Source organism: Melozone crissalis, unplaced genomic scaffold (assembly GCF_028551555.1).
Source record: "Melozone crissalis strain CALT ecotype California unplaced genomic scaffold, PUWL_Pcris_2 ptg000074l_1, whole genome shotgun sequence".
Lineage (NCBI taxonomy): Eukaryota > Metazoa > Chordata > Aves > Passeriformes > Passerellidae > Melozone > Melozone crissalis.
In genome coordinates, this window is record NW_026535851.1 from 1,167,660 (window position 1) to 1,193,406 (window position 25,747).

General features: G+C 41.1%; 1 protein-coding gene across 1 annotated transcript in view; it reads left to right on the forward strand.

Annotated features, from left to right (window-relative positions):
* LOC128946102 (transcription factor RFX3-like) overlaps window positions 1-25,747 on the forward strand; it is a 154,979-nt gene that overhangs the window by 37,949 nt on the left and 91,283 nt on the right. Inside the window, exons 3-4 of the mRNA XM_054290006.1 lie at window positions 3,485-3,734; window positions 22,731-22,805. Of these exons, the coding sequence (XP_054145981.1) occupies window positions 3,485-3,734; window positions 22,731-22,805 (325 nt within the window). The remainder of the gene's footprint in view (window positions 1-3,484; window positions 3,735-22,730; window positions 22,806-25,747) is intronic.

A 25,747-nucleotide genomic window follows, 5' to 3' on the forward strand; every position in this document is an offset into this window, starting at 1 on the left:
GGGAGGAGGGGCCTTAAACATCATCTAGTCCCAAGTATCCTGCCATGGGCAGAGACACCACCCACTAGATCAGGTTGCTCAGGGCCTCATCCAACCTGGCCTTGAATACTGCCAGGTTTGGGGCATCTACAACCTCCCTGGGCAACCTGTTCCAGTGCCTCACTACCCTTACAGTAAAGAATTTGTTTCTTATGTCTAACCTAAATTTCTCTTTCAATTTTTACCCATTACTCCTTGTCCTATCACTACAGTTCCTGATGAAGAGTCCCTCTCCAGGTTCCCTGTAGGTCCCTTCAGGTACTGGAAGGTTACTATGAGGCCTTCACAGAACCTTCCCTTCTCCAGGCTGAATAGCTCCAACTTTCTCAACCTGTATTTGTAGGGGAGGTGCTCCAGTCCTCCTATCAACTTCATGACCTTCCTCTGGATTTGCTCCAACAGTACCATGTCCTTCTTATGTTGGGGGCACCAGAACTGTACTCAGTACTCCAGATGGGGGTCTCAAAAGAGATGAGTAGAGGGAGACAATCACCTTCAACCTGCTGCCAATTCTCCTTTTGATGCAGTCCAGGATGTGATTGGCTTCCTGGGCTGTGAGCTCACACATGTAATATCCTTTTTGTCAGTTTGGGTCAGATGTCCTGGCTGTGCCCCTGCCTAGCTTCTTGTGCACCCCCAGGCTTCTCGCTGGCTGGACATGAGAAGCTGAAAAGTCCTTGACTTAGTATAAGCATGTCATGGTTTGAGAGGAAGTAGGATTTCTGGGATATGCTGTGGTCACCAATAAATGTTCAAATTTTAATATTGGCACCTGGTGTGGCCACTGGGGACAATGGATACACCTCTGAGAACACAGGGGTTAAAAAGCAGAGCACTCCCATGGGAAGTTCTCTTGGGTTTCAGTGGGGAAAGAGTTCCGATCTCTTCCCGTCCAGCTGCCCGCTGCTGGGCGGGGGGAGGGGCAGCCATGCGGCCGGGTGAGGTAGGCTGGGGCTTGGACAGAGATGGGACGTGAAGAGGCCCCCCAAGGATGGAAGGGTGGGAGAAGCACCTGGAGGCATCAGGCAGCCCCCCCAGGAGAGAGAGAGAGTACAGCCTGTGCCTGGACTGTGCTACCTTGAAACTTGATAACATGTGCCGGCAGCACAGCCGAGAAGGAGAAGAAGGGGGGAGTGCAGCGAGAAGGTGTCCGGCCGCTTGTGGGAGCTTTGGGCAGGCAGAGCCTGAGTTTTTAACCTTTTTTTGGACAATGAAAACTTTACAGAACATTAACCTTTCCTAGAAGAGAGATAGAGATGAAATAGAGGAAGAAATGGGCAAGTATGATGAAGGTTCGTGTAAGTGAAAGATGCCAGAAGATAGAGAAGAATCTTAGGCGGGAAGAGATGATGGAGTAGCTTTTGCTGGACTTTTCTTGTTATAGCCATGGACAGAACCATGTTTCCTTGTGACACAGAGACTGCATCCAGGGGGAGGCAGTTTTTAAGCCCTGTTAACAAAACCATAAAACCTCTATCCCTAGATTTCACTGTCCATCCTCCTTAATTTAGTACATGCTTTGTTCTAATTCCTCTTTGATCCCATCTCACAGTTGTATCTTATCACTCTCCTGAAATTCGATTTCCCGGTCAGAGAACCAAAAATGTCAAGGTTTGACGCTGGCACAATGCCAGTGCCCCCATGAAAATATATGCTCCCTGGTGTCTGCTGAGAGATGTGACCAGGAATAAGCAAAGCAGGCCCCTACTTAGAAATAAAGAAAACTTTATTACTTAAATTACAACTCTTAAGTAAAAAGAAACACACAGGGAAAATTAAAACCTTCCAGAAATATTTCCTCCTCCCCCCACCACATTCCACTACATCCATCCCCCAAATTTCAACTCTCGGTCCATCACCACCCTTTAGATAATCAATTCTCGATCCATCAAGAGGAGAGGAGTCCTTCTTGTCCCATAGGAAACACCATTGAAACCTCGTGTGTTTCCATGTCACTCGTGGCACCGCCTGGAGAACATCTGCCGTCCGTGACCTCTTCCTTCCATGTCCAGTGCTCTCACCACTGCACGTTGACCAGAGCTGCTTCTAGGGTTTTCCTTTTAAGGATGCTTTGTCCCATTCCAAAAAGAGCACAGTCTCACCTTTGGGACACCTGTCCCCCCAAATTTCACCCCCTGGGGCCGAGGGGTACCAACACTGAACCCTCTTGCCTCTGAGCCATCGCCTCCCCCTGGATGCAGTCTCTGTGTCACAAGGAAACATGGTTCTGTCCATGGCTATAACAAGAAAAGTCCAGCAAAAGCTACTCCATCATCTCTTCCCGCCTAAGATTCTTCTCTATCTTCTGGCATCTTTCACTTACACGAACCTTCATCATACTTGCCCATTTCTTCCTCTATTTCATCTCTATCTCTCTTCTAGGAAAGGTTAATGTTCTGTAAAGTTTTCATTGTCCAAAAAAAGGTTAAAAACTCAGGCTCTGCCTGCCCAAAGCTCCCACAAGCGGCCGGACACCTTCTCGCTGCACTCCCCCCTTCTTCTCCTTCTCGGCTGTGCTGCCGGCACATGTTATCAAGTTTCAAGGTAGCACAGTCCAGGCACAGGCTGTACTCTCTCTCTCTCCTGGGGGGGCTGCCTGATGCCTCCAGGTGCTTCTCCCACCCTTCCATCCTTGGGGGCCTCTTCACGTCCCATCTCTGTCCAAGCCCCAGCCTACCTCACCCGGCCGCATGGCTGCCCCTCCCCCCGCCCAGCAGCGGGCAGCTGGACGGGAAGAGATCGGAACTCTTTCCCCACTGAAACCCAAGAGAACTTCCCATGGGAGTGCTCTGCTTTTTAACCCCTGTGTTCTCAGAGGTGTATCCATTGTCCCCAGTGGCCACACCAGGTGCCAATATTAAAATTTGAACATTTATTGGTGACCACAGCATATCCCAGAAATCCTACTTCCTCTCAAACCACGACAAAGCACCACATAGCAAGAAGTAAAACATCTGTATGTTATCAACATTATTCTCATCTTAAATCCAAAACACAGCACTGTATCAACTTCTATGAAGAAAATTACTTCTATTCCAGCTGAAAACAGTATACAAAATAAATGTCATATAAATAAAAATCCAGTTTTGACTGGAGGATTTTAAAAGTTAAAACAGTTTTTTTAATTCCTGCATAATATATTAATACTTGAATGAGATCTTCCTCTCATATCTTCACTTTTTGTCATACTTTTCTCCACCCATTTTCAGATGGGGCTAAAATAATTTTCTCTTAAGTTTAATGAATACTTATTTTAACAGTGAGTCCAAGTTAATTGCTCAGTACTTTGACATATGAAATGTTATTTTGTGTAGATGCGGGGGTTTTTTGCCAATCTTGTTAAGTTTGGTTACAGCAACTGTACACTCTTTTCTACAATGATGTTTCCCTCACTTAAACAATTCAAATAAATAACTATTACTTCTTTTATTTTCTTTTCCTAAAGTCGAACAACTTATCCTTACACGGAAACCCAGATGTATAGCCAAAACACTGGGGGAAATTACTTCGAAGGAAGTTCTGCACAGGCAACTACAGTGGTCTCCTCTCATAGTATGGTGGGCACCGGAGGGATTCAGATGGGTGTTGCAGGAGGACAGCTCATTAGCAACTCAGGAGGGACCTATCTGATTGGCAATTCAATGGAAAATTCTGGTCATTCAGTGACTCATACAACACGGGCCTCCCCAGCTACAGTAAGTACTTCAGAACTATGTTAAATCTTTGGGGATATTTCTTAATCACTATGATGTTCTGGCATGCTAACATGTTTCTGTAGCAAAAAGCATATTATGTTGGCAGAATCAGTAATACATGACTTTGTCTTGCAAATATTTGCATTTAGTTTAACTCTGTACATGTAAATAGTATAGTGCTGTCATGGTTTAATTCCAGCTGGCAACTAAGCACCATACAGACACTCACTCTCACCCAGTGGGATAGGGAAGAGAATCAGAAGAATAAAAAGGAGAAAACTCGTGGGTTGACATAAAAACAGTTTGTTAATTTTAAAATGGAAACAATAGTGATAATACTGATAGGAATAAAAAAAATATAAGGAAAAGAAAGAAATATCAGAGAATGCAAATAAAATCCAAGAAAGACAAGCGATGCAAATGAAAGCAATTGCTCACCAACTGACTGAGCCAGTCCAGCTGCCCAGTCAGTCTTCAAGCAGTGGCCCCCCTGCCAATGTCTCCCCTGTTTTTATTGCTAACTGTGACATCATATGGTATGGAATATCCCTTTGGTCAGTTAGGTTTAGCTGTCCCAGCTGTGTTCCCTCCCAACTTCTTGTCTACCCCCAGCCTACTCACTGATGGGGTAGTGTGAGAAGCAGAAAAGGCCTTGACTCTGTGTAAGCCCTGCTCAGAAATAACTAAAACATCCCTGTGCTATCAACACTGTTTTCAGCACAAATCCAAAACACAGCCCCATACAAGCTAATGTGAAGAAAATTAACTATCCCAGCCAAAACCAGTGCAGTTCACTGGGGATGCTTGCATGCATAAGAATGTGGATAAGACTGAAAATCTTGCTACAACCACCTTTCAGGTAGTTGTAGAGAGTTATAAGGTCTCCCCTGAGCTGTCTCTTCTCCAGGCTAAACAATCCCAGCTTCCTCAGCCCCGCTTCTCATATGACTTACTCTCCAGACCCTTCACCAGCTTCCTCGTCCTTCTTTGCACCTCAATGTCTTTCTTGTAGTAAGGGGCCCAAAACCGATCACAGTATGGACAGGGACATCTTACACTAGATCAGGTTGCTCAAAGACCTGACCAATCTGACCCTGAACACTTCCAGGTATGGGGCATCCACAACTTCTCTGTGCAATCTGTTTCAGTGTCTCACCACCCTCATTGTAAACACTTTCTTATGTCTAATCAAAACCTACCCTCTTTCAGTGTTCACCCCTTGTCCTACTGCTACGGGCCCTACTAGAAGTTTTGTCCCTTTCTTATAAGCCCTCTAAGTATTGAAAGACTACCTAGAGCCTTCCCTTCTCCAGGCTGAAAATCCCCAATTCTCTGAGTCTTTCCTCATAGGAAAGGTGTTCCAGCCCTCTAATCATCTTTGTGTCCCTCCTCTGGAACCACTCTAACAAGTTTTTCTTGTGCTAGGCACCTCAGAGCTGAATGCAGTACTCTAAGTGGGGTCTCACAGGAGTGAAGTAGGGAAGGAGAATTACCTCATTTGACCTGCTGACCATGCTTCTTTTCATTCAACCCAGGATGTGATTGTCATTCTGTGCTGCAAGTGCACATTGCCAGCTCATAGCCAGTTCTTCGTCCATCAGTGTATCCCCAAGTCCTTCTCTGCAGAGCTGCCCTCAATCTGTTCATTCCCTAGCCTATATTGATACTGATATTGATACTGGGGATTGCTCTGACCCAGGTCCAGTACTTTGCACTTGTCCTCGGGGGACTTCATGAGATTTGCATGGGCCCACTCCTCAAGCCTGTCAAGGTCCCTCTGGATGCTACATAGCAAACCAACTGAATCACTCAGTTTGGTGTCATCTGGAATCTTGCTGAGGGTTCACTCAGTTCCACTGTGTGTTATGTTGATGAAGATATTAAACAGTATTGATCCCAGCATGAACCCCAGAGGGACACCATTAGTCACTGATCTCCATTTGGACATGGAGACATTGACTAACTCTAGAGATGTGGCCATCCAGAAAAAATCCTTATCCATCTAACAGTCCATTGATGAAACCCATATCTCTCCAATTTAGCGGCCAGAATGTTTTGGGGGACCACTTCAAAGGCCTTACAGAAAGCCAGGTAGATGACATCCATAACTCTTCCTTTTTCCACTGATGCAGTCACTCTATTGTAGAAGACAACTAGATTAGTCAGACATAATTTGCCTTTGGTGAAGTCATGTTGGCTGTGTCTCTAATCACCTCCTTATTTTCCATGTTTTGACATATGCAGAATCATGGAATGGGTAAGTTGGAAGGGACCACTGGAGGTTGACTAGTCCAACCTATCTGCTCAAGCAAGGGCCCTAGAATACATTATTTAGGATTGTATCCAGACAGTTCTTGAATATCTCCAGGGAAGGAGACTCCACAATCTCTCTGGGCAACCTCTTCCAATGCTCAGTCACCTGCACTGTCAAGTTCTTCCTAATGTTCAGTTGGAACTTCCCGTGTTCCAGTTTCTGCCTGTTGTTTCTCATCTTATTGCTCAGCACCACCAAGCAGAGCCTGGCCCCATCCTCTTGACACCCTCCCTTTAGATACTTATATACATTGGTAAGATCACCTCAGTCATCTCTTCTCAAAGCTGAACAGGCCCAGCTTCCTGAGCATTTACTCGTAAGTGAGTTGCTCCAGTCCTCTAATCATCTTTATATCCCTCCACTGGACTTGGTCAAGGATCTCCATGTCTCTTTTGTACTGAGGAGCCCAGAACTGGACACAGCACTCCAGGTGAGGCCTAACCAGGGCTGAGTAGAGGGGCAGGATCACCTCCCTCCACCTGCTGGCAATGCTCTTCCCAATGCACCCCAAGATACCATTTGCCTTCTTGGCCACAAGGGCACTGCTGGCTCATAGGCAGCTTGTTGTCCACCAGGACCCCCAGGTCCTTCTCTGCAGAGCTGCTTTCCAGCAGGACACCCGCAGCCTGTACTGGTGCCTGGGGTTATTCCTCACCAGGTGCAAGACTGTGTACTGGCCTTTGTTGAATTTCAGACAGTTCTTCTCTGCCCATGTCTCCAGTCTGTTGAGATCTTTCTGAATGCCAGCATAACACTCTGGACTATCTGCCACTCCTCACAGTTTTGTATGGTCAGCAAACCTGCAGTGAAGGCACTCTATCCCTTCATCCAAGTTATTGATGAATGAGCTAAATAATACTGGACTCAATACTTTTCAGGACAATGTGTTTCATGATCTTACTAGGCTGGAGCTGAGGCTGACTGGTCTGTTGTTTCCAGGGTCCCCCTTTTTACCTTTTTTTAAAATGGGTACAATGTTTCCCTTTTTCCTGTCACCTGGGTCGTTTCCTGACTGCCATAACAAATATAATGCAGAATGACTTGGCAACTGTATCAGCCAATTCCCTCAGGACCCTGGCATGCATCTTGTTGGGTCCCATGGACTTGTGTGCACTCAAATTCCTCTGGTGGTCATGAACTGATCTTCTCCTATGATAGGAGGGACTTCTTTCCTCCATTTACTGTCTTGAGGTTCGGGGCTTTAGATATGTGGGAAGAGAGATTTTCATTGAAATCTGAGGCCAAAAAAATTGTTGAGTACCTAAGCCTTTTCCATGTCAGTTGTTACCAATTCTCCTGTGCTATTTATCAGGCTGGAGAAGAGAATAAATTTTCTTTAATCTTTCTTTTCTGGCCAATGTACCTGTAGAAGCCCTTCTCATTCTTCTCATCCCTTGCCAAATTCAGTACCAGCTGTGCCTTAGCTTTCCTGATCCCATCCCTATGCATTCAGGCAGCATCCCTATATTTTTTCCATGTTTCCATGTCCCTGTTTCCACAGCCTGTGCATTTCCTTCTCGTACTTTAGGTTTGACCAGGAGGTCCTTACTAGGCCATTCTGGTTTCCTGCCTTCCTTGCCTGATCTCTTGCATGTGGGAATCGAGAGCTCTTGTGCTCTAAGAATAATGTCCTTGAAGAGCTGCCAACTCTGTTCAGCTCCTTTATCCCTGAGGGCAGTTTCCCAGGGAGTCCCATCCACTAATTCCTTAAACAACTGAAATTTTGCTCTCTTAAAATTCAAAGTCCTGACTCTACTCTTCACCTGGCCCATATTCCTCAAGACTGTGAATTCCACCAGGGCAGGATTACTGCAGCAAGGGTTGCCACCAGTCTTGAGAACTCTAATTAGTTCTTGACATCTTTAATTAATTTAAGGCTCTTGATATATAGGGTTAAACTCATACAAGCAATAATCAATTGAAACCTAAACAATTCAGCTTAAACTGTGAAATCAAACACATGCTGCTTTAAATTTACTAGAAGATTTAAATAAACCAGGTAAACTAGAGCAACACACCAGTTCAATTTTTCTTGTTTTTTACCTGGTACATTTCACTTTTAATTCTAATTCTACCTGCATCATCATAACATTCTTTTTCATACTTGTATAGACAATTTAAGAGATCACAATAATATGTAGCCAGACCTACTTCTTACTGTAATACTCATCAAGTGTATTCAAATATTTTTAATTAATCTTGGATAATTTTCACATGAAGACAAATGAACCAGGCATGGGCTTTTTATAACCTTTGACACTTATGCCATGTCAAGATTTAGTTCTGTTTCATTGTTTACAAAAACTTCATTTTGTTTTATTCACTGTCACTAATTAAAAAAATACATTTTTGTAACTAGCAAATTAGTCGTAACATTGATAAGATTTTAGCTCTTCCTGATAATTTTATTAATACATTGTAGCAATTTGAAATTATATCACATGTATCCTACTTGAACGATGAGTCTGGGTGGGTTACCGATGGTTAATGTCAGAGGACTAGCAGCTACAGCAAAGACAAATTAGAAAATTAACTCTCCTATAAATAATAGAATTTAAATCACCCTGCACTTTTTACTATATGTAAATATTTTAAGGATTGTTCTGATAAAATTTGCATTGTAATACCAATGTTTCCTAATGGCAAAACTGTCAAAATGTGTATTTAGTTATTAAATTAAAAAATGTATTATGCTTGTCAGCCTGGAAGGAACTCTCACCTATTAGTTGTTTTTTCTAGCAAGCATTAGGGTTGATCTGCAGTCACTGTTATTCATCAGTCATCACTATCCGTAGGAACTATTGACTCAGAAATGTATCCTATTTCAGTCATGCTTGTGTGCATCAAAAGGTACATGGAAATAAAAACAAAGCCAATATGAATTAATTACTTAGTTCATACTTCTGAATTCATTAATGAATACTCCTGGTACTAAATACGGCGTGCTAAGCATTCTCCTGATGGAAAAGAAAGCTTGGTACCTTTCTAAAATAAACCATTTGATAATGGAGTGGGAGAAAAAGAATAACAGCCACAAATAAGGAGGGCCAATAGTAATGTCAAATTCTGATAGTATAATTTTGGAGGAAGGATAGTTCTTTTAAGAGAAAAAAAATATAAAAATATGTAAGCTTCCATAGCCTTATTTTAAGCTGGAGTAGTTGTGATTTGGAAAATAGTTTGAAGTAAGATTTTATTTATTCAAACAGCCAACCTCTTTCTAGGTAAAGGAATTTTTTCCTTTTTTCCTCACCCCTCTGGTAATTGGCAGAACAGTTTTTATAGCTGAATTCATCCTAAAACGGACAAACTGCTTCAGATTAAAAAATCAGAGATACATGGATCTTTACGTTATACTGGAAAATTAAATCACCTATTCTGACCTTTTAATTATACAGGCCTGACATTTTTATTCAAATCTTCTTCTGAACACAGTGACTTTTTGGTGAAAAAGGCATTCAGTCTAGGCTTCCAAACACAGGAAGGTGAATAATCTGTTTAATCAGTCAAATGTTCAAGTACTATCACTATTAAAGATGTTGGTCAATTATGAATTAACTAGTGGGGTAGAAGTTTAGAGGAATTGGAGGGTCTTGTACTCTCATTAACCTCTGTCCCCCAAGACTCTGCCTCCTGATTTGTTCTGCTCCATATCTGTGAAGTATCATGACTTGTTTCTATCCCTTCCCAGGAAAAGAGAGAAGTTTTAGTGTTGCACAGTAGATAGAATTACATATGTCCTACTCCGCCCCTGGGAGCCCCATACAGCTCCCACTGGATTTCCAGAAAATCCCCATGAGACTAAGGTCAGACACTTAGGCCATTTACATTCTGGCCTCGTATGCTTATATTGCTCATTTCTCTCTAGCTTTCAGCCATTATCTTTTGCTGTGTTAAAAATTTTTAATTGCATTTAAAAATTAAATTTTAAAAGCCCTGTAGCACCTAGTATTTTTTTCTAGTTTTGCCTCTTAATGCATGTATTCAGTAGATCACATACCTATATCAGCATGCTATATTTTGTGTATTAATTACAAATTGTTTCTGAAATAACTCTTTGTGGTGGGTTGGCCTAGCCACCAGGTGCCCACCAAGCCACTCTTAATTCCACTCCTCAACAGTCTGTTTTGCCTCTGACCATAACTGGTGAGTGATCTCCCTGTCTTTATTTCAACTCATAAGCTTTTTGTCATATTTTTTCCCCCTGTCTGGCTGAGGAGGAGTGTTAGAGCAGCTTGGTGGGCACCTGAAGCCCAGCCAAGGTCAACCCACCACACTTTCAAAGGCAAATCAGACTTGACTTGGTGAAATTATTTTAATTTATTGCCAATTAAGCAGAGCAGGATAATGAGAAATAAGAACAAATCTAAAAAAAACCTTCCACCCACCCCTCCTTTCTTCCCTGGCTCATCTTCATTCCCAACTTTTCTACTTCCTCCCTCAGAGCAGCACAGGGGGATGGTGAATGGGGGTTGCCATCAATTTATAACACTTTGTTTCTGCTTTTTCTTTCTCTTCATGTTCTTGTCCTGCTCTAGCATAGGGTGCCCCCCACAGGAGACAGTCCTTCATGAACTTCTCCAATGTGAGCATTCCCACTGGCTGCAGTACTTCACAAACTGCTCCAGAGTGTTTTGTTTTTTTTTTTTTTTTTGTTTTGTTTTTGTTTTGTTTTTTTTTTTTTTCCATGGAGTGAAGTCCCTAAGGAATGGACTGCTCTAGCATGGGTCCCCCACAGGATCACAGGTCCTGCCAACAAACCTGCTCCAGCATGGGCTCCTCTCCACAGGCCACCATTCCTGCCAGGAGCTTCCTTTAGGGCACATTTACCTTGCCCGTTGTGGGGTCCTCCACAGGCTGCAGGTGGATATCTGCTCTACTGTTAACCTTGATGGGCTGCAGGGAAATCTCTGTTCAGATGCCTGGAGCACATGCTCCCTGTGGCAGCAGCTCTGAGGCCTCAGAGAGCAACACATAACTTTCCCAGGCCTTTCTGGGGAAGGCTGTGAGAAGATCAGAGAAAAAAAAAAAAAGAGAATTCTTATCTTAGCTTGCTGCACCAGTTATTGTGAACATGTAGAATGTGTTATGGAGATTTGTTTACCAAAGGGTAGTTTCTTAATTAGCCAATGGTGATGATGTTATGATTGGAGGACCAATTAAGTCTAGGTGTATCGTAACTGTCTATAAAAGCAATAAGTTTCTTAATAATAATATATATAATAAAAAGAGATTAATCAGCCTTCTGTAAATCATGGCGCCAATACTAATTATTACCCAGCTGGGGGCTCGTTACAGCAACAGCTCCCCTCTTCATTTACCAATCTTAGTGGCTTCATAATTTTATTTTTCACATATTCTCATTTCTAGCTGTCATTGTGAAGTTTTTTTATCCTTTCTTAAATATGTTTGCACAGAGGCTCTAGCAACATCACTGGCCCAGATTTGGCTAGTGGCAGTTAGGTCTTGGAGCTGGCTGGAACTGTCTCTGTCATGAAAACAGCTTCTAGCATCTTCTCTCAGAAGCCATCCCTGAACTGCCAGGTCTACCAAAACCTTGCCACATAAACCTAATGCACTCATATGGAAAACTATTCTCATTATTAAAAAATTGGTCAAAGCAACACAATGATATTTTGTTTCTGAGGTATTCAAAATTTGATATTGGAGATGCCTCTGAATCCCTGAAGTGAATTTCTGTCTGTTCTTTTTCTTTTCTTCTGTAAAAATGTATAAAGTAGGTCAAATATGACTGGCCACTGCTATCATTATAGTTCAAATCTTAGTGGCATGGTGTTAGCACTTTTCTAGAGTAGTGGATTTCTATGTGTCTGTTGTGGTTTAACCCCAGCCAGCAACCAAGCCCCACACAGTCACTTGCTTACTCCCCCATCAGCAGGATCAGAGAGAGAATCGGAAGGGTAAAAGCTGGAGAACTCATGGGCTAAGATAAAGACAGTTTAATAGGGAAAGGGAAAGCCTCACACACAAACAAAGTAAAACAAGGAATTAATTCACCACTTCCCATGGGCAGGCAGGTGTTCAGCAATCTCTAAGAGAGCAGGGCCCTATCATGCATAACAGTGACTTGGGAAGACAAATGCCATCGCTCCAAATGTCTCCCTCCCCCCTTCCTCCTTCTTACCCCCACTTTATGTACTGAGCATGATGTCATGTGGTCTGGAATATCCTTTTGGTCAGTTTGCCTCACCTGTCATGGCTGTGTCTCCTCCCAACTTCCCATGCACCCCCAGCCTCCTTGACAGCTTGGCAGTATGAAAAGCAGAAAAAGCCTTGGCTCTGTGTAGGCCCTGTTCAGCAATAACAAAAACATCTCTATATTATCAACCTTGTGTTCAGCTGTTGGGATTTGACACTTGTTAAAACGCCAGGCACCCACAAGAATCATAATGCAGGCACCCACAAGAATCATAATGAAGGGCTCATGAGTTGAGATAAGGACTGGGACAAAACAGCCTGAGGGCAAAACAGGCTCAAACAAAGGCATAAAGTAAATCTCTTATTAACAGAGTCAAAGGAGAATAATGTAAATTATTCTAATTATTGTAAAGTAAAATTAGCCCTTAAAATACCTTCCTCCCCTGCCCCTCGCCCCTCCCACCGACAGCACAGGGAGATGGTGTGGGGGTGTTTGGTCAGTTCATCACTAGAGATCTTTCTTCAGTTCATTTAGGGAGAGGAGTCTCTCTCTTCTGCTATGCTGTGGGGTCTTTCCCATGGGACACAGTTCTCAATGAACTTCTCTAGCATGGTTCTAATTTCACAAATAGCAGTCCCACCCAGGCTGCTGTAACATGAGTCCTTTCCACAGGCAAAACAGTCTTCCCAAAACTGCCATTGCATGGGTCACTAGTCCATGGGGTGTAGTCTTTTAAGGATAAGTTGCTCTAGTGTGGAAGCAAGGGCTCTCTTTCCCTATCTCTGTCTCTTGAAGCAAGAGCCCTGTCTCTCTGTTTGGGTCTCCCACTGGATTACAGCTTTTTTAGCATCAACCCGCTCCAGCGTGAGCACCTTTTCCCATAGGCTGCAAGCAGATCTCTGCATCCCCCCATGGACTTAATAGATTACAAGAAGACTGGTTTATTATAGTCCTCAACATGGCTTGCAGAGAAATCTCAACTCCGATGCTTGGAGCACCTCCTCCCCCTCTTTCTTTCCACTGACCTTGGTGCCATCATGCTGTCTTTTTCCACTTCTTCACTTCCTCCTCTTTCTCCGACTAGGAGGAAAAACCTGCTGCTTTGTAAGTACCATAGCCAACAAATTCCACCAGTTCAAAGATTTCTGCAGGATCTCGCAGCACTGAGAATTTGATTCCGTCTAGATTCTGGGTTGGGGAATTGCTCGCCATGTTTCCACTGCTGGCCATGCGGCCTGACTGCCAACATGCAGGTGGTGCTGGCCACTGTGGTGCTGGTACCATTCAATGCCTCTCTTCATGTGGGATGCTGAAAAGGAGAAGCCTCCACCACCAGAATTGCCCCGGTGGCAACGCCTTGCCACCCCTTGGATAAAGCTGTGCCTGCATTGTTTCAAATTTTCTTCTTAAATACATCATCACAGAGGCGTTACCAACCTCTCTAATATGCCAGCAGCATGTTCATCTTCAGAGCCATCAGAGATTGGCTCTGTTGGGTATGGTGGAAGTTTCTAGCAGCTTCTCACAGAAGCCAGTTCTATGGCTCCCCCCCCCCACTACCAAAAACCAGGTTGTGCTAAATCAGCACATCAGCACAAATCCAAAACACAGCCCGATATCAGCCACTGGAAAGAAAATTACCATACCTCAGGCAAAACCAGCACAGTGTCTAATTAAATAGATAGTTTGTTCTAAAAGTGCCAATTAATTTCTTGCAAATTCTGTCTTGTCATATTTTTTCTGAATTAAAAAAAAAATCTAAACTTTCTGCTTTGTTTCTCAATCCCGATTTCCTGATGGAACTAACTCTTGTGGAAGCACACAGCTCTTGCTATATGCTTTTTAGCTCAGTTGGAGTGTGCCTGTTTTAGAAATCGTATGTAAGCTTGTCAAGGTTTTGGGGAGATTTTTAAGTCTGTACCATAACTGGCAGATCAACTATAGGGCAGCTTAGGGGTTTAGAATCTCAAGTGCATGAGAAAGGTGAGGTATACAGTCTACCTTTTGATTCATATAAAGGGATTGTATTGAAGAGAAAGAGTGGAATTGATAATTTGACCAGCCATTTGAAACATTTAATAAGGAAATAAAAATGGACACTGAATTGTCTTTTGAGAACTTAGGGAGAAAGGAGTCATCTGGTATAAACACCAAACATTTTGAATTTTTACCAAGTCATGGATGTTATGTATGCTTCTGCTCCATATGTTGGCCCCATATGTTGTTTTCTGATCATAAGACATATTTATATTCGTCAGTCAATAAGCATACCCTGTGCACATAGAGAGTACTGAAGAGGTGATGTTTATTTTATGAAATTCAATGGATCTGAAATACCCTCACATCAACATCAGAAAACAAACAAAATAATTAATACCCATTTCAATTTCTCCCAGCTTTCTTATCTGATTAGGGACAGAAAAGAAGTTTTCAGACTAATTAAACATTTCAGCTGGGAATGGTGTGAATTTTGGAAGCCATTATTTTCTTGAACTTGTCCATCTTCACCTTAATTATTATATTAGTTACAGTATTCTGTTTTGGAAGGTAAACAGAAATAAAACAAGTGATACAGTAGCAGAGACCACACCTGTGTCTGTCTGTCTGGGGATTACCATAAATTTCAGTATTTTCATTATTTGACTACTGTTCTTACTGAAGGGGACAACACTGTTCCAGTAATTCATTATTTTCTCTCTTGTTCTCCTTTGAATATGAGCTACCTCCTGCTATTTGTGCATCTAGTCCTATATAAACACTTCTAAAGCTTTTCTGAGTTCTTTTAAAGTTGGCATATATAAAATATCAGATATATTTCATGATCATTTTGTGTATATGTACAAAACTTTTTTCACAAAAATTTGAAACAATTGGGTTTTTTTCTTCTGTCTTTCAATTACTTTTTCATTCTTTTGAGCAAAATCCAATATAACCTAGTAAAAGCTCTATGACAGTTGCTTAGTCTATGAGAACTTTCAAGAGAATCACATTTTTCTGGGTGTTGGACCTGTGAGTTCTCTTTAGATGGTCACTGATGCTTCATTTTCAAGTCTTTGGATCTAGGCAAGTTTGTCTGCCCAAATCAAGGCTCTGGCATGAGTACCTCTTCAGAGGACAGTAGCATTTGTATGAATGCACTGTTTTGAAATATAAGTGGAAAGTGATTTGCAGAAAAAAGCTTACTCCACAACTTGCAAAAGTTGTAAAGCCGGTATGTTTATTACAGCGCCAGACGCATGTGGGGATCCCAGCATGTGGGGATTGTTCCCCCCAAAGGACATGTATGCCCCTGAGAATTCCCAAACCTTTTTTATCCCCCTTACTTGTACATATGCACAGAGTTTCACAATAGGTTAATGCATATTCATTTTACTGGTTTCGAGTTACAACTTGCATCTAGTTTTTATCAGTCCTTGTACAGAGAGAACTCTCTGGTCACCCTCTCCCGTCTCTTGTCTCTTGCAGCCTCAGCTTTAGCTCTCATCTTTGAAACAAAGTTCAAGGCCCCCCCCCCCTTATCTTCCTTTTAGCTTGGAAGTTCGCATTCTTTTTCCTTGGCTGAGGCAGTTTTGCGAGCACAGGCTTTTTGTGAGAACAGGCAGTATTGAGCACAGCAGAGTTAACAGACTAAACAAGTTAAAGCAACCTATTTCATCTACGCAAGCAAGCTACAGACTAAATAATTCAAAACGGCACATTTCACCTAAATCCGAAATGGATTTCTACCCTATTAAATTTCCACTCTGTTTCAAAAGGATGCTGGAGTTCTCATTCATTTATCATATAACACTTTAATATAGTGATGTGCATAGACCTTTTTTAGGATTGTCAATGAGAAAGTAAGAATTGTTACCAGGAAAAGCTATAACAGCAAATACAGTTATCACTAGTATTCAAGACTTCATTAGCTGTGCTGAATTTAATTTTTTTGATGAATTGATAATTTCTTCACAACTTCTTTTGTATTTCACTTTGCTTAAAGACTACAATGGCAACATTTTTTAAACAGATAAAATTTGCTAAATATATAGCAGATAAAAATTAAAGGGAGCAGATGAAGTTAAAAATAGGTGCCTGTGTAGAGACATGGACTTCTTTTGGGCATGAGGCAGGAGAAGTCTTAAACTTTAATGAAATAAACAGGGCCAGGAGACTTCTTCTCCTTTTTAATGCCTTTATTAAAAGTGATCAGCTCAGGATTGGGCGGCTCGACCGGTCTGCAGCGTCCTGTCGTCTCCCCGGGCGACTCAGAGGAGGAGGATATGCACAGCTCTGTCCACCAGGAGCAGAGCTGGGGGATCCAGTCCTCGTGGGAGCCTTTAGGGCGTGGTGTCCCCGCCAGATGTTACAACTTTTGCCGGCTGTCTTAGCAGGCCCTCATCTCCGGGGGCTACTCCCATGGTCAGGGCGAGAGGCTCCGAAGGTGTTCCACATCTCTGCAGGCTCAGTACCCGGCTCCTCACGTCCAGACATCACTCCAGTCTCTCAACTCTTATTTGGCTCATTGTTTTTGGGGTTTCTTCGTGGGTTTGGAGTCGGGGGTCCCACAAAGCATTCTGGTCCTTGGAGTCACTTTGCATAACCCCTCCCCTCTAGGTCTCTTCTCCTCACTGTTCGGTAAGGTCCCCACCCTTCACTGTATCAGGAGAAGGGCCATTAACTCGCCCCAGCCAGGGCTTTTACTAATACAAAAACAACCATTAATGACAACGACCCGTAATTACCATAACACAGGCAGCAGCCCAGCAGTAGTGGTAACTTTTTTCTCACAGAAAAAAATCAACTGAATTTTTGTTCATAACATTTAAGATATGAAAAGTAGTCTTTTTTACTGTCAGTGAAGAGGGGTTTAGAAAGGCAAACAAATATAGATAATGAATTAGAGGATGTCCATGTTAATTTCAGTAACTTGGAGCTTAAATTTCTGAGGATTTTTTTTCCTTATGTCCTGACCTCCTCAGAACAACTTAAGTATTTTGTGTCAAATACTTGAATCATGAAGAAAATAAGTTTTCCTTGCCATTGACTTTTAGGAAGTTTTTCAATGTCAATTGGGGATTTTTAAGTGTTTTTCTATGTATATATTAGAGAGGCATCTGAGATGTTAATGTATATGTTCATCTGATAAAATGTTAATAGACAAAAGTCTTTAAAAATAACAGGTAATAAGATTACATAAAGGCTGAACATTGTAGGATTTAGTTGACATATAATAATCACAGTTTTGAATTTATTATCCACAAAAATGTTCTACCCTTCTCAACCATTAATGACTACGGCAGATAATAAATTAGCATTTTAGAAGGAAATCTGAGTGAACTGACATAGAAGTCTAAAAACACAATTCCCATTATTATAATGCTGTAATTTCCTCACCCATGTTTATATTAACATGTACACTCATGATTACATGTATTAGTAATTAGTAATGCAGATTTGTTTAACATGCTTTGGTTGGGGCTGCTGTGGGAAAGGTAACTTTTTTCAGTTATCAGTCAAAACATTTTATTAAATGACTTTTCATATAGAAATAGTTTTTCAGTGAGAAGAAATGTATGACTGATCACACATTCAAACTGATGGGGGTGTGATTTTTTTGTCAATTAGCATTCCAGTTGTTAAATAGGCCTGTAACTTCTGATTGATCATCCTTAGAAATGTAAGGAATGCAATTAATTAACCTTGATATGCGCATAAAATAATTTCAACGATATGTGCATAATTTCAAATGTTCAACTTATTTCTGTATTTTTTTCCAAAATATCAAGGCTACAATTAAAAAGAAAACCCCACTATTTGGGATAACCACTATTTAATTTGAGATATATGATTAAAAATACTTGCCATTAAAGTTTCTGTTACTTCCCCAACATGCAGGGGGCTGTTTCACATAGAACATTTTGAAAGCCTGAGGACTCAAGCCTCTCAGAAGCTTGGGATTTTTAAAAATAAAATAAATGTGAATGAGAGGGAGCCCAGAAGTAGCTGAAAGTTTTCAAAATGAGCCAGACAAATGATTCATTGTCTAGAAAATCTGCCTTTAAGGTGAGCCATTAACTACATGTTAGAGAAGGTTAAGAGCTGCTTTGTCTATGGTTAGGTCCCTGCATGGGAAAAAGTTACCTGATGGTAAAGAGATATTTCAGTAGCACGTTGTCCTGGTTTAAAAGACAGATGTCTGCCAATGAATGCAGGAAGCCCCCATGGAATGGAAAGATGACCCTCTCCCTCTAAATTATTATTACTTTGAAGTTACAGGGCTTCCAGGCAAAGATATGGGAAAAGGAATAACAGTTCTTTACTAGACTATATATATATATATATATATATATATATATAAACAAGACAAAACAAACAACAGCAAGAAAAAAAGAGAAAACCCAATGACAGCCTTTTCCCATCTGTTAAGCAAGTTTCCCTTTGGTGTAGTTATGACTCCAACCAAGCAGGGGGGGGCTGTTGGCTCATGTCAAGGCAGAGGGGCTACAGCGACTCCCCTGCGGCTTCAGAGGGTAGCCAATGCAAGCCCTGAGCCTCCCCAGGAGGTAATGGCAGCCTCAGAGAGAGAGAGAAGGTGTGTAAGAGGGAGAGAGTATAGTTTTCCCTGGGTTCTCACATGCACGAAATGGTATCCTGATGATGGCAGCAGCCGAGGTTCCAGTTAAATCAGCAGCTCCAGAGAAAGGGAGTGAGGAGTTGTGTGTGAGGGGGATCCGGTTTCCCCTGAAGCACCCATGCACATAGGCATGGGTCTTCCCAGCAAAGGCAAGTCCTGAAAAGTCCCCATCAACTGGCAGCTCCTGCAAGCAGCGAGCTCAGCCATGGGGGAGGCAAGAATTCCCCAGCAGCAAGGGTCCAGCACCAAAAACCACCTGCACTGACCTGATCTCAGCCCAGCCAGCTGGCTCGCCCCTCAGCAAGCCAGTGCCCAATTCCCGATTCCCGCCCTCTCTCCCCAGAAGCTTTCACTGGAATGCAACGGTCGTTGGCCAGTTCTTTTGTACCTTAATTGCCCATCATTCATTCTCCCCTTTCCTCTCAGCATCCCCCTTTTCAGGTAACAAATGGGAGAAAATTCACAGAAAAAACCAAACCCACAATACAGGTAAAGCTTAAAAGGCAACTCATCAAAATTTAGACAAGGAATACTGCACAAAATGTTTAATAATGAAAATAATTACTGTTATAAATGATCAACAAGAAAGCCAAATTAATAAATGCGAAAGATTTTTTTCATGACCAAAATACGGTCCTCAAAAACCACAGTCAAAGAGACAGCGTCGAGCCTGGGATTGGCGCTGGGTGAACGGAGATCCAACCTCTGTCGCATCGGATATCCCTCTGTTCACCCATGCTGTCTCCAGTGGGGCTGTTTTATACAGTTTTTTATGCCTGATGCAGAGGTGCCCCGATTTCTTTTGTAACCCCGCATATGTATGAAGTTTTTTTCACTGTGCAGGGTTGGACAATTGCTGTTTCCTGGGTAGTGGCGGGTGCTGATCATGTCAGGGGAAGTCGTGTATTCAGATGTATGTTTCTCCATGACTTCGGTTATCTTGATTGATGATATCTATCAAGTGCTGATCGTCCTTGGGTATTCCCTGATGGTTCTGGAGGAAACCCATCTCTGCGCCGGCCGCGTTCTTTTATTAGTTAATGAGGCATTGTTCTCCTGCTGCCACCAGGAGTTTCAGAATTCCAATGTAGTAATCTGTCTCCAGGTTGTTTGTGGTCAGAGGCTCGTTGGATGTTAAATTCATTTTACAAATTTTATTTTATACATTTCCCCTTAAGCATGAATTATTTTACATTATATATTACAATTACTTTTGGAACAAGTTACTCTAGAATATGATGAATACTTATAATTTCAAATATAGATCAAAAGTCTTTCTGGAAGACCCGCTCTAATTCAGTAATACTTCATGAGGGTAATGAAAGGTGAATTAAGGGTGAATTTTAGAGGCAATGAACACCTCTTGACCTACATTATTCAAAAAAATAAGACAAGCTGATCATAGTAATCATTAAGATCTCTGGCTTTAAAATCTATGGGTCTGTGGCCATGGGTACGCTGGCAACACCAAGATGAGTGGTGCAGTAGACACACCTGAAAGATGGGATGCCATCCAGAGGGACCTGGACAAGCTTAAATTCTGGGCCCATGAGAACCTCTTAAGTTTTAACAAGGCCAAGTGCAAGGTGTTGGTCAGGGGAATGAACTGATCGAGAACAGCCCTGCTGAGAAGGACTTGGGGTGCTGGTGGATGAGAGACTGGACATGAGCTCGCAATGTGTGCTTGCAGCCCAGAAAGCCGATGGTACCCTGGGCTTCAACAGAAGCAGCATGGTCAGCAGGGTAAGGGAGATCATTCTGCCCCTTTACTTCACTCTGGTGAGACCCACCCTGGAGGCCACCAAGACTGATCTGAGGGCTGAAGCACCTCTCCTCTGAAGAAAGGGTGAGAGAGGTGGGGGTTGTTCAGCCTGGAGAAGAGAAGGCTTTGGGGAGATCTTATTGTGGCCTTCCAGTACCTAAAGGGAGCCAACAGGAAAGCCTGAGAGGGACATTTTACAAGAGCATGTAGTGACAGGATAAGGGGGAATGACTTCAGACTGAGAGTAGGTTTAGATTAGATATCAGGAAGAATTCTTTACTGTGAGAGTGGTGAGGCCCTGGCACAGGTTTCCCAGAGAAGTTGTGGCTATTCCATCCCTGGAAGCATTCAAGGCCAGGTTGGATGGGGGTCTCAGCAACCTTGCCTAATGGAATGTGTCCCTGCTCATAGTGGAGGGGTTGGAACTGGATGATTCTTAAGGTCCCTTCCAACCCAAACCATTCTGTGATTCTATGATTATATATATCTTCATGATTTATGATTTTAAAAAATTGGTTCTTTGAACAGGTCACACAAACTTGTCTCAGTGAAATGAGAGGGTAGTGTAATAGGTGGAACGAGCACCAGGAGGCAGGACTTCAGCCCTGTAGTACTGCTGTAGAAAAGGTATTGTCAGAGTGGAGTGAGATTCAGAATTATAATTTAAATTTTGCATGATGTTATAATATCATGGTAAAATGGGAGAGTCTATGGTTGCACTATATAGTGAGTTGATCTTAGTATGATGAAATCCTAAACTTCTAATTTTTAATATACAGCATCCTTTTAAATTTGACCTTTTCTGTCTGATTGAATCGTTTGACTTAATATTATTTTCTACTGATGCAAGAAAAAAAACCTGCATTCAAACATTATTTTGGCAATATTTCTTGCATACTCATCAGATCTAGTATGCTTTTATCAAAAGACATATTTCTAATAGTAAATAGTTGTAAGAAATACTTCCTTTTTCATTGAGAGTTCCTACAGTAAGAATACTATTTGATTTGTTTATAAAAAGGGGAAACCACATTTTATTTATGCACTAAGTGAAATATAATCTAAAATATTTTTCAGTTTTGTGCTGTATATTGAGTGAACTCAATAATGCAATTTACCAGTATAAACTCTTTGGATAATAGTGTAATAATTAAAGAAGTGTAGGGAAGATTTATTTTAAAGCTGTCAACAGTGGATATAAGTGACTTTAAATGTACAGATACTGTTCCATTGCTTTTCTGTCTTTTCCATTTAATGTGGGTCATTATGTGCCTTCTTTTACTGTACATCCCATTGTCTCATTGACTTTCAATGGTTTTGCTATTTTAGCTCTGCATCTAAACTACAGTTAGATTGTAATTTTATTTTTATTGTTGTCATTGAATTAATAAGAGGCATTAATATGGAAGGGAAGAATAGGAATGGTTATGGTTGTCTTTATTCATTTGTATTAGGAGTAATGCTACTGTATAATTAGTGGTTTATAATACTTTTTCCTTTAAAAGTATTATTTTGAACCCATCTGATTTTTTATTTTCCTTTAAGGATGGATCTTGCTGTCTGTGTAAGCCTCCAATTTTTGTTTACTTTGAGAGCTCTGGATATTCAAAGAATGCTCTAACAGGCTGTAGGGGGTGATATCCTGTACAATGAAGCTAATGGCAGAAAACCCACTGAATGACTGAGATTTTACTCTATGGTTGCAGAGAGCAGAAATTTTGCTTCTTATTCACACTCAAAGTGTGCACAGTTCTTTCTCAAATACTTAGAGGAAGAAACACAGGCATTTCCAAGGATTTTATTCTGGGGTTTTTTTCTATTCAAAACACTGAATGTTCAGTAAATTTTACTGTTTGCAATGTAGCTTACTAGTAAATCTACTTCTCTTATTTCATGAGTAGGAAGGAAAGTAAATTGGACTTTGAAAGTGGGATCCTGCAGTATATATGCAAGCAAAATGCCACTCTGACATCACTAAGAGGTTTGCCTTCATGAGGACTTAAGGATGAGGCCTTAAAGTAGAAAATATCCCTTAGCTCTGACCAAACTAGATATTTCTATTGAACTTAAGGGAACCTATCAGAATTTTTCTGATTAGTCTTTTATACTGTCTTGAGTCATTTTCTAATGACATCTATTATCAGATTGAGATGGCGATTGAGACACTTCAAAAATCTGATGGTCTTTCTACTCACAGAAGCTCTCTTCTCAACAGCCATGTAAGTTGTCTCTTCTTTCATGAAAGCTAATCTCTATCTTGTTCTGCATGCTTAGCTTGCCTCTAAATGTTTGTTTTAATTTATTGCTATATTTACTTGTAATCTTTTCATTTTAGTTGCTTGTAATCTACATCTTATGTCACTATATTTTGTCAGGCAAAGTGTCATGACACACTGTAGAGTGCATTTCTTTTCTAGGTTCTGTATTGTGTTAACGCAACTTAACAGATTTGTCTATTTTGCAGGTCCCAATGTAAATGTAAAAATAATAGCCAAATAAACCTTAGGTAGTCTGTGTTTGACATTCAAAATTAATTTTCTATAATTTGTGTACTTGATATAATAATTTAGGAGCAGGTAAAGGGGGAAAGAAGTATTGCACACAGTTTGGATAAAAATATACTTTGGATTTCTTTTCAAATATTTCTATTATTCTGAATAAGTTTAGTATAGCAATTCTGTAGATTCATCTCATGAGATTTAAAAATTAAAACAATCTGTTAGTGTCTAACATGTTTGCTTCTTCTGCCTTTTGCTTTGTTCTGTCTTTACAAATCCTGTAGTTAGCAATTTTCCATAATAAAAGGGTGAAGATGTTTGCATAAGAAGATGGTTGCAAATATAGTAGCAAAGCCATTAAATATAACTTTTAGGTAAAGGAGTAAGGCTCAAAATTTAATTTTCAGTTTGTTTTTAAATAGTGCTAGTCTTTCTTGAAATGTTATGTAAACAAAATGGTTTTTCTTCAGCTAGTATAAATAGTTTTGTATTTTTAATTGCTGCTAAATTGCTATACATACTGCATCCTTTTTGCTTCTCAGCGTTACTAACAAACATAAATCTACATATTTTTTCACATTCTTGTATTTTTTTACCACCGAAAATATTGATTGTAATATGAATGTATGAGTATATTGGGTAGTCTATACACTTATTTTGATTTGTTGACATTCCCCCCCCCCAAGAATGTGGTAATATGGAGGTGAATAGGTGAATACCAAAAATATTTTGTAAAAGTTTATCATCATGGTAGAAAAAGACAGCCAGTACATTTTCTTGGAAGAGAATTTAGTTTTCTTAGAAAATGCTAAAATTAGGTAAAGGAAATTGAATTCTGTAAAGTGTGAAGAAAGAGATTTAGATCATGTTAAGACAACCTAGAAACATGCAAGGACAAATAATGCCTAACTAATCTAGTGGCCTTGCACAATGGAGCGACTGATTTGGTGGACAAAGGGAGAGATATGGATGTCACCTATCTAGACATCTGCAAGGCCTTCAATAACGCCCCCTACACCATTCCTGCTGCTAAATTTGAGAGAGATAGGTTTGATGTGTAGACTCTTAGATGGATAAACTGGCTGGATGGCTGCATCCAAAGCATAACAGCAAACAGCTCAATGTCCAAACAAGGATCAGTAATGAGTTGTGTCCCTCAAGGGCCTGTACTAGGACCATTTCCATTTAATAACTTCATCAACAGCTTAGATAGTGGGATAGAGTGTGTCTAAGTAGGGCCACTAAAATGATTAGAGGGCTGGAACACCTCTCCTATGAAGAAAGGCAGAGAGAGTTGAGGTTTTTTAGCCTGGAGAAGGCTCCATGGAGACCTTATTGCAGCCTTTCTGTACTTGAAGGGGACTTATGAGAAAGATGGAGAGAGACTTTTTACCAGGGCCTGTAGTGACAGCAAAAAGAGCAATGGCTTTAAACCGGAAGAGAATAGATTTAAACTGAACATAAGGAAGGAAGTTCTTTACAATGAGGATGGTGAGACATTGAAACAATCAGGTTGCACAGAGAGGTTATGGCTGCCCCGTCCCTGGAAGTGTTCATGGTCAGGTTGGATGGGCCTCTGTGCAACCCTATCCAGTTGAAAATGTCCCTAATCACTGAAGGGGAATTGGACTTGACAACCTTTAAAGTTCCCTTCCAACCCAAACCATTCTATGATTTTATGAAAATATGTTTCTAATAAGGAGGTTTGCATGTCTGTTATGGTAGTCTTATTCTGATGTTTCTTAAATATTCTGAGGTATTTTCAAAACTACTGAAAGACAAATAGAGGATCTATTGTGGATTCTGTGGGGAAAAAAAAAGACCTCCAGGTGTCTTGGTGTAATAAATGTTCTTTCCTAGCCTCAGTCATTTTGGAAGAAATTAATGAAATTCAGATTAAACACTGGATATTTTCCCTTTCTTAGAAACTTTTATTGAGTTGTGACTCAAATAAGGACAGTAAATATGGTTTTAGTCCTATCTTCTTCCTTAAGCTGGTATTTTGTTGCCTTAAATAATACCTTGTGGAATCGTCTGATTCCTTCCCCCTCAGGGAAATCCTCAGAGTCCTCCCTTGGAGAGACTTACCATAGAGTCTTTCCCCACCTGGGCAGACAGAAAGGTCTTCCTCATGGACTCTTGCTTAACAGCAATCCATCCCAGTTCATTTCCCCATATGTCCCAATTTCCCCTGGTTTCTCCTTTCCCTGTTTCCTCATTGGTTGTGGCATCCCTGGTGGCCGGCCCCATCTTCCCTAAAAGCCAATCACCTTTGCCCTGCCCGTTGTACCACCCCCATGCCCTCCCCTACTTAAACCTTGTGCATAGCACATGGTTCATTTTTTGTCTCTGGTTTCGCTTCGGTGTGCTGAAATAAACCTCACTGGAACTGACCATATAAAAGGCTCTTCTGCCTCTCTTCACTGAGCTTGCCGTGGTGTGTGTGTACTTGACTGCTTTGCCTGAATGGTTACCCAAGTGGCTTTTCCACAGGAGACACTTACTGGGGAATATAGGTAGCAGCAACCACTATCTAAACCCCGCACTGCTACAATATCTGTTTATTTTAATGGTTTAAAAAAAAAATACTATCTTTTATTTTCTTTCCTGATTTCTTTCTGTATGTGATTGAGTTGACTAATTTATAATCTAATGATTTTTAA